The sequence below is a fragment of the Pieris brassicae genome, chromosome 8 (assembly GCF_905147105.1).
Source record: "Pieris brassicae chromosome 8, ilPieBrab1.1, whole genome shotgun sequence".
In the NCBI taxonomy this organism is placed as follows: Eukaryota; Metazoa; Arthropoda; class Insecta; order Lepidoptera; family Pieridae; genus Pieris; species Pieris brassicae.
Genome location: NC_059672.1, coordinates 4727718 through 4737698, shown reverse-complemented (window position 1 = coordinate 4737698; position 9981 = coordinate 4727718). Strand labels below are relative to the sequence as shown.

The following is a 9981-nucleotide window of genomic DNA, read 5'->3' as shown; positions in this document are numbered from 1 at the left end:
TTTAATGAGTAAGGAAAAAAATATTTTGTTAAAAGTGACGTGGGTGCATATAGAAATTTTGGTACTCAAAACCTGACACCTTAGCAATAAAGACGAGATTTCTTTTCTTACTTTCGAGCTGAAGCTTTTTCGAAGAATCTTTGGTCCTGTTTGCGATGACGGGTTTTGGCGTATACGCTAAACAATGAAGAACATCCTAAACTACTCCAACATCGTCTAACTTATAAAGTGCAATAAGCTCAAGTGGCTGGGACATGTGCACCGAATGGCAAACGACACAACCCCGAAATTCCTTACAGAACTCACAACCCGGTGACAAGAGAAAACCCGGTAGATCGAGGCTGCGTTGGTAGGATGGCGTTGACAAGGACCTCGAAACAATAGGGGTTCGAATCAATCGTGAATAAGCATTGATGAGTATAACGTGTTGATTATTATATTACAATTATGGTGAAATAATTTAATCGACGAATATTCAATCATATCGCAATGGTAAATGTAAATAAGTGTTGTGACTTAAATCAATAACAATTTCAAGCTACAAATATTGTATTTCAGAAATAAATCATTTGCTAATTCCTAGTGACTTCTAAAACATTAATTTTATAATTGGATAGCTTCGAGGCAAAAACTCGATAAAGGTGAAATATTATAACATTTAACATAAACGAAATATGATGAATTTTACTTTATCATTGTGCGGTCATTGCAAGGCTAGGTGGAGTGGAGGTCTCTCTCATGGGTGAGACAAAATCGTTCTCCATTAATAAGGAAACTTATTTTCTTACCAGTAACTTGAAATGCCCGACGTTTTTGTCTTTTTTAAAAGCTGCGATTTTTAATAATGGGCAATTATTAGTGGTATTGAAACTAGTCTAGTCTAGTCTACCGTATAATCATATTAATGACTAAATAGAATTAAGATGCCGACCGTATGGTTAAGGACTATAGATTATTAAACCCATTAGTGCTAGTACCTTCTAGTTCTGGGCATCAGCTTTCTGTTTCTTTTCTTGAACATTTGCTTTTTCTAATAGGCAAGTAGGTGATCAGCCTTCTACGCCTGACACACCGTCAACTTTTAGGGGTCAAAGGCATTTCCATATCCACTATGTTTTCCTACACCGTACGAGCGAGTGTTATACATAGACAGATGGTTCATAGGGACGACCCAGAATTCAACCTACCACTTGAGAGATGAGATCAGCACGCAGAAGCTGCTTTATATATAGGGCAAATAAACTAATAGGTAAATACTACATTAATCCAACCAACTTTATTAATGCGAATGCCCATAGATAACAGTTATCTTAACATCAGGACTATTTTAGCCCTACGAAAACCTTAACCAGTGAAACAGAATTAACACTTATCCCTTTGGGATACTTTTGAAGTTCTTTGTAAAGATCTTAAAGGAGTTATTGCGTCCTTCTCATTATAATTACATTAGGGCTTCAATTCCCAAAGCTCTTAAACGTCGAGTTAAAAGCACTCAGGTTTTTAATGAGAATTGAGAGATGTGTTGCGTACGATAGACTATTATTAAGACGTTCATGTACACAATAAAACAATTATATTTATACGTGGATAACACTGAAAATGTTTAGAACTTTTTTCGAAAAACAATAAAAGTATTGGCTACTTTCCACATTAAACCGTTTTTCATTTTCTAAATATTTTCAGTGTTACCTAGGTAGTACATACCCAGTAGTATAATTCATGAGTAGATTATATCGCAGATTCAATTATGTAGAATGTTTTATGATCTAATAAAAAACAAGTTAGTTTGTCAGGGTTTAAATGTAGCCTGAGAATCACTTCGCAAATTCGGCCCCAAATGGAATACTGGTCTCACCTCTGGGCGAGAGCTCTCCAGTACCAGCTCATTCGAATCGTCGACGACCAATCACTTTCCGTACGGCATGATATCTTGGCGTTGCGTAGAGATGTTGGGTCTCTCTGCATCTTCTACCGCATTTACCATGTGTTCAGAAGAGTTGTTCGGTCTAATTCCTTCAGCTGAGTTTCATTATCGGACGTCAAGGCAAAATACAAAATACCATCCGTATCACTTCGACGTCCGTCGTTCCACAACTGATCGTTTTCTAAGGCAGTTTTTGCCGCGCACCACCATTATGTGGAACCAGCTGCCTACTGAAGTATTTTTGAACCAATTCGACCGACCCGACGGGTCCTTTAAGAAAAGAGACTACCAATTCTTGAAATGCCGGCAAGGCACTTGCGAGCCTTCTGGCAATGTGAGTGTCCATGGGCGGCGGTATCACTTAACATCAGGTGAGCCTCCTGCCCGTTTGCCTCCTATTACATTAAAAAAACACAAAACCCAGAACAACGTTTACACGTCTTAGGCCAGTTTGACAATCACATTGCCCAGCAAACTTGGGCTTCTACGCACAACGGACCGACTACGTGTCTAAGTGCGGAAATTGAGTCCACCCTACCTACCTACCTGCCCAGCAAACTTTCTACTGGAATACTAATAATAGAAGGCAAAACGATAAGAGGCCAATCCAAAACAGACCTTGCAATGAAGCATCATTGCAGAAGCGAAGCCAGACCTGTGTAAGTGGAGTAATGAGGAAGCCAGCCCTGATCTGTCCGATTTTCTACGTTTAAAGCGCTTTTAGACCTTATGTCAGATAAGATATACTAAAAAGGATTTTTTTATTTTTGTAAAAAATTAACAATGTTATTTAGTTTATATATAAATGGAGTTAATACAATAATATTTCACTAGATCAAAATATCAAATACTTATCGGTCAACTTGACGGGGCAGTAGACAATACGCTTGCGTTTATAACTGTAAAAATAAACTATAAGGGCTAATGTGAAATAGCTGCTTCCTTATTTGCTCACCAAATAAGTATCGCAATACAGCGAGGAAATGCTGCCAGCATTTATGATACACAGGAATCTTGTCAATTTATTTTGATGTACTAATAATCTATATTTTATTATTATTACTGAAGGTTAAGAATATTGTATATTCTAAAATTACATTTAGCGGGAGAGGGAAAGAAAAACCGGTAAGAAACTACCACTACTTCTTTTAATCGCTAATTTTCGAGTCATTCAAATTGTTTGAACTGGAGCAAATCAATACCAAGGATTAGTATCATTTTAATTTTCGCCCAATTTATGAAAAGCTTTATTGATTATTATGATAGGCGTCGGCTAAAAAACAAGTGAAGAAAGTCGGGAATCTTAAGGCGGGCTTACATCATAACGATAGACGATAGATAAGTAACTAAATTTGTATGGTATTCTAAAACTTTTAATTCTTGCAAGTGCAAATTTCTTTGGACTGAAATGCTTTACAAATTCGATTTGGGAATTTCTAAGCTATACAAGCCAACAAGCATCGTTGGATGGTGCCATTAACCACGACTACTGGCTATAGACTTGCAATTTTGCGAGAAATAGGCGAGCATTAAATGACTTCCAGATGTGTTCTGCATACATTGTATAACGTTCAATTACATACAGTACACTGCGTATTTTGTTAGAAAGATTGTTTATGATATGTATGCAAATAACGCAATGGTTGATAGGGATATAGACAGTATGGTTACAGGATAATTTTAGGTACTACGTTGCACAGCTTGTGGTAAGTCAGCCTGCAACCTCTTAAGCGTAAAATGAACTAGATGCAAAGGTAAATTGAACAAGGGAATATATTCAAGGGGTAATATTCCAGAAGGTCACGTCTATAGAAGCGACTAGAGACTACTCTACACCTACTAAGACTACACTATTGAATGGGCAAGCCATTAGAAAAACAAATAATGCTTCTGCATCATTTGTTTTTCTAATTCTAGATAATATTTCTATCTGAGAATGTGATTTTTAGGCTTTTCTTTTACATATTGAGTAATCGCTTCGTGCCTAAAGATATATAACTAGACTATATCTATGGTTAAATTGAATTGGAATCTGTGACTCTATTCGTTATATCAGAATAATACACAAACAAGGCCGGCAACGCACTCACAAGCCCTCTTCATTGAGAGCGTCCATGGGCTGTGATATCAGTTGGACTCGTTTGCCCCTGTTCTATAAAAAAAGCAATGTTATAAAAATGGAATCATGCGTCATGCGAACTATTATCATACCTATTTGTTTATTCACAAAAATGATATTATTTTATAATTTTTTTCAAAATATCCTCATTGTAGATGTCAATCTAATGACGTAACAGTGCTATTGACATAACAAAAAAGGTATTTTACGACTACAATCTTACACCAGAGAAACTGACGTTTCTCTTTCCACGCAGACGCTTTATTATCGGTCATGGTAACCATAAATAATACATTATTTAATGCAAACTAAACGTGAAATTTGTACAACATTAAACACAGTACTTGCGATATTGTTATTATTAAGATGTTTTAAATATTATAGGTCTACATTAAGTATTCATTTATGGTATTGAACTGTTTTTTAAATTGTTACTTATGTATCATTGCTAATTATAATTTAAAATGTATAAACATAGCAACAGGTCGAAAATCACATTAGTTACATTATATGAGATACGTATTTGATTATACAGCATGTAGAAAATAAAAAAAGTATTTTTTTTATTTTACATATGCTATTAAGTTAAGCGAAACACTTTTATATTGAAACTGTTATATTGGTATGAATATCATAAATGTATCTTTAACAAACTTGATAGACTCGAAGGAGGTTTACAACTCATGATATCCGTGCTCCTGTCAGGCCATTTGAATGAGATATTCATTTGAGATTTTGATTATTCAATCGTATAATATTATATGAACGTAATACAATCAATGTTTATTACAAACAAACACATATATAACATTGCTAAAATATAAATTATTAAATAATATGTCGAGGAACGTATCGATGTCGTCGTTCCACAATGAGCGTTATTTGAGGCAATTTACGCCGCGAACCACTATGAGGAATCAGCTGCTCACTGAAGTATTGTCGATCTAATTCGATCAAGGGTCTTTCAAGAAAAGAGCGTACCAATTCTTAAAAAGCCAGCAGCGCGTTTGCAAGCCTTTTGACAGTTTGCGTCCATGGGTGGCGGTATCACTTAACATCAGGTGAGCCTCCTGCCCGTTTAACAATAAAAAAAAAATTGTAAATGGAATACCATATGGTAAATATGACACAAACTGAGTTAATAAGATTGTGCCGATTTCATATTATTTATTTTTAAAATTTTAAATAAAATAAAATAGTACACAATCCTTTATTACATTAAATGAGTTATAGAAAGTTAATCGTATAACAATGTTGCTATCTTAATTCTTTATCAATAAAAATAATACACAAAGGTCAATTTGGATCAGGTGACGGGTATAAAATGGGTTTGGGAATTAGTGAAATCACAGTCGAGTGGGATTGTGGAAGATGAAGGTCCTACTTTGTGTTTTGGGGCTTATTGCCCTAGCTTCGGCCAGACCAGAGCTTGACGACACTACTATCGGTAAATTTTTTATTTTATATTTTTAAAACTTCATAACAATTAGTTTGTTTTTAGATGCAAAATGCAAAAACAATCTCATTAAATTTAGATCTCCCTCTTTTTAGTATTAATATATTATACTCCACACTTATCCGTTAGATTCCTTTAGCGTGGGGTTCTTAATTTAAATCTTGAGATAAAAGGCTTCTAGAAAGAATTTGTATATATTCGCAAAATCTCTATTTTATTTCAGTCACCTGGGATGTAAAGCAGAGGCAGATGTTTATTCTCAAGCTGCTTAACAACATCCTACAACCATGCATGTACAAAGATATTGAGGAAATCGGCAAGACCTTCAGAATTGAGGACAACGTTCAGTTATATGTCGTAAGTTCCCTGAACATAGGTAGCGGTCTTTTGCTATTTTTTTTGAAAAATAATTAACATAATTATTTTCAGAAACAAGATGTAGTGAAGACTTTCATGTCCCGCACGAAGGAAGGTTTCTTACCTCGTGGTGAGGTATTCACTCTTCATGTTGACAGGCAGATGAAGGAGGTTGTGACCCTCTTCCATATGCTTTACTATGCTAAGGACTTCGCCACTTTCATTAAGACAGCATGCTGGATGCGTTTATACGTCAACGAGGGTATGTTTGTGTATGCCTTGACTATTGCTGTCCGTCACCGTGACGACTGCAAGGGCATCATCCTTCCTCCTCCATACGAAATCTACCCCTACTACTTCGTCCGTGGTGATGTCATCCAAAAGGCTTACTGGCTTAAAATGAAAAGAGGTCTACTTGACCGCAAGCTGTGTGACTTCTATGGAATCAAGAAAACCGACAAAGATGTGTACATCATCGATGAGAATGTTTACGATAAGAGAGTGTGGTTGAACGACGAAGACAGACTGCGTTACTTCACAGAAGATATTGATCTAAACACTTACTACTACTACTTCCACATCGACTATCCATTCTGGATGAAGGATGATGTTACCACTGTTAAATGGATGGACAGGCGTTGGGAAATGACACTTTACGTCTACCAGCAGATACTGGCTCGTTACTATCTGGAGCGTCTTTCTAATGGCTTAGGAGAAATTCCCTTATTGTCCTGGAACAAACCAATTAGGAAGGGATACTGGCCTTGGCTTAAACTGCATAACGGTCTGGAATTGCCCGCAAGATGGAACGACCACATTGTTGTAAAGGACGACAACATTAAAATTGTTAAGTTGATCGAGGATTACGAGAAAATCATTAACGACGCTATCATTAAGGGATTCGTTGAGGTAAGTCAAACAATAGGTACATCAATTTAGGATTTTTTTTAATTCCATCTTACTTATCGTTATTTTCCAGATTAACGGAAAACGATTTGAATTGACTGAACCAAAACACATTGAAAACTTAGGAAAACTCATTTACGGTGCTGTCTACAAGGATGACCTGGACCGTACTCGTGTAGAGGCTTACCGCTACATGCTCATCCTTATGAAGGCTGTCGTTGGACTTAACACTTGGGAAACTGACAAGTACGAAATTTTAATATTTACATAGCTTACCTCTTTTTGTCTCAAGATTCATTATCAGAACTTTCTTTGTGAATTTTTCATATTTTGAATTTAACACTGTTTTTTATTTCAGGTGGTTCGTCGCACCTTCCGTTCTGGACTCATACCAAACAGCACTTCGTGACCCAGTTTTCTACCAATTACAAAAACGTCTGTGCTACCTGTTCATGCTTTTCAAGATGCGTCTTCCCAGCTACACCCATGAAGAACTCTACTTCCCCGGAGTCAAGATCGACAACATTGTCGTTGACAAGTTGGTCACTTACTTCGATGACTACTTAATGGATATTACCAACGCTGTCACATTCACGGAAGACGAATTGAAGAAGACTAAATCTGACATGACCTTCCTTGTGCGTAAACGTCGTCTAAACCACCGCGAATTCAAGATGACCTTAGATATTATGTCTGACAAGGCTGTTGATTGTGTCGTAAGAGTTTTCTTGGGACCCAAGGAAGACAACTTTGGCCGTTTAATTGACATCAACACGAACCGTGTCAACTTTGTTGAGCTAGACACCTTCCTTTACAAACTTAACACAGGAAAGAACACCATTACCAGGAACTCATACGACATGCACAACTTGGTTCGCGATCGCGTTTTGATGACTGACTTCTGGAAGAAGATTGACACTATTACAGACATTAAGGATCTGTGGTGGAAGGACTTTAAGAACTGGCACACCGGCTTCCCTACTAGGCTGGTTCTTCCCAAGGGTACCATCGGTGGCATGAAGTTCCTGCTCTACGTGATCGTCACCCCTCTGAAAATGGTTGACAACATGGACATTACCATGCTTGACGACAAGCGCAAAGACCGCATTATGGATTGGAGATCAACAGTCTTGCTGGACAAGATGCCTCTTGGCTTCCCTCTGGACCGTACAATTGATGTTGCCAAATTCTTCACCCCCAACATGAAGTTCGTTGATGTTATGATCTTCCACAAGACCCAAGTCTGCGACATGAAAGTCCGTTGGGAGAAATATGTGCTGAAGAACTACGATATGTTCGACAAAACAGTTGAGGACCGTTACCTAACGGATGTCGACATAAACATGAAGACCGACAGAGATGTCAACATGTTTGACATATAAGAACTTTGAAAACTATTCTTTGATCACGACCTAACGCATTACAATCGGACCACGCAACCGTAGTTTTAGTTAAAGCAAATGTGTGTATAAAATACAATAAGTCAATAGATGAAGCTATTTATTAATATACTACATCTTTTATTTCATCCTTAAAACTTATTACAATATTCAATCGATACGGTACAATCCTAATTTTACATTTTAAAGTTCTATTTTATGAAACATGAATAAATTCTTATTTCACAAAAAGATGGATTTAATAGATAGATTACGTAAAACCTAAAAGCTTATTAATTTACGAATAAACATGCTAATAATAATAACACATGATTAACATGCCTTTGCGGTAATTAAAACTCGATACAAATATGGTTTTAGGTTATAGTGACCATCTTATCATAAAAAATTGTATTAAAACTGAAGCAGAAAGACACAAACATGAATATATCAGACAAATTTCCGTAGCATTATTTCTATTTAAGAACACGTTCAGGCGTGACTTCGGATTCATAGTGTGATATTTATGAATCGTACTCATAGTATTAAACTAGTTTGGTTACTTTGACAATAATTTATCCTCGCTTTTACTGAGATGAGATAGAAATAATCTTTAATTCGAATTTGGACAACTCACTGTTTAAATTAATACAAATAATATATTTCAAAAGTGATTCTACACACTCGTAATATTAGAAACAACTGTTAAAAATAAGGCTACGAATTACACATTCACATAAGTGTTTTTTATAAGTTTTATATATTTATTTAGTCTTTATATTTTTAAACAGTTATCTATTAGATCATACACATATATCATGAATAGAACTAGATAATAACAAAATTTCCCGAAACACATCGAGACTTGCACGAAATATGACTTCCGTATGACATAAATGTTTTGAATTTTGACTTCTAGGAGTTAGAGTCTAAATACATTTTGTGTCACCTACCGTTTACCAAAGTGAACACTCCGCATTTTTATAATCAATAAATAATGCTCGAGTTATGAGTTTTAACATAAAAGTTCGACACTAGTACTTTTTATGAAAAATATAGGCAACAGTTTGTTACCGTTTGACAATTTAATAGTACGTAATAGACTGTCACGACTAGCAAGCTTTGTCATAAACCCAATTGATACACATACCGCGTAGCAATTAAACTATTGTTAATATAGTTTTTAAATACTCACGTACACCCCTTTATCCTACACAACCACACATGTGCACGTTCTTATAACTCGTACCCCATAAACTGCAACTGCAACGCCTTAGAATTAGATCATAACCATAAGTACCTGGGGCTTACAATAGATGACCGAATGTCCTGGAAAATGCACATTAATTCTGTCTGTGAAAGGCTAAGAGCGTTACTTGCCAAATTCACTATACTAAAAAATAAAATGCCTCTTAAAACTCTGCTTCTATTATCCAAAGCACTAGTCGAATCCATTATAACATATGGACTTTCACGCTATGGGAGAACATGCAAAACTTATCTAAATCAAATATTTGCAATACTAATACGCATTTTAAAAACAATGGCTCCTACAAAATTAAAATCACAATATAAAGAGGACTACAGAAAGCTGTAGTCCTAGTGCAACTAGGATTATTAAATGAAAACTACTTTACAGAAAATTACTCAAAACAATTAAAACTCACTATTACTATTCAACACGTAGAAAATTAAAAAAAACTAATTTCTATTACCCAAATACAATAATTTATATGGGAAATTTATTAGACTACATTATTCCAAGTTTAATAAACTCGTTACACTTCTTACTAATATAACAAGAAATAATATTATATAATAATATAATATTATAATAAAT

At 35.5% G+C, this 9981-nt stretch overlaps 1 protein-coding gene across 1 annotated transcript; it reads left to right on the top strand.

The window, feature by feature from the left end:
• Positions 1 to 5397: 5397 nt before the first annotated feature.
• On the top strand, positions 5398 to 8273 carry LOC123713256 (basic juvenile hormone-suppressible protein 2-like). Its single transcript, XM_045666845.1, has 5 exons — positions 5398 to 5490; positions 5723 to 5856; positions 5929 to 6765; positions 6836 to 7008; positions 7121 to 8273. Exons 1-5 carry the CDS (start codon positions 5415 to 5417, stop codon positions 8142 to 8144), a joined length of 2244 nt encoding a protein of 747 aa, XP_045522801.1. The 5' UTR covers positions 5398 to 5414; the 3' UTR covers positions 8145 to 8273.
• Positions 8274 to 9981: the final 1708 nt, after the last annotated feature.

Bases quoted from the DNA above. Each gene is read 5' to 3' on its own strand.
- LOC123713256 (XM_045666845.1), top strand. From the start codon at position 5,415: ATGAAGGTCCTACTTTGTGTTTTGGGGCTTATTGCCCTAGCTTCGGCC. The intron at 5,491-5,722 runs GTAAATTTTTTA...ATTTTATTTCAG, and splicing joins GCTTGACGACACTACTATCG to TCACCTGGGATGTAAAGCAG. The intron at 7,009-7,120 runs GTACGAAATTTT...TTTTTATTTCAG, and splicing joins AACACTTGGGAAACTGACAA to GTGGTTCGTCGCACCTTCCG.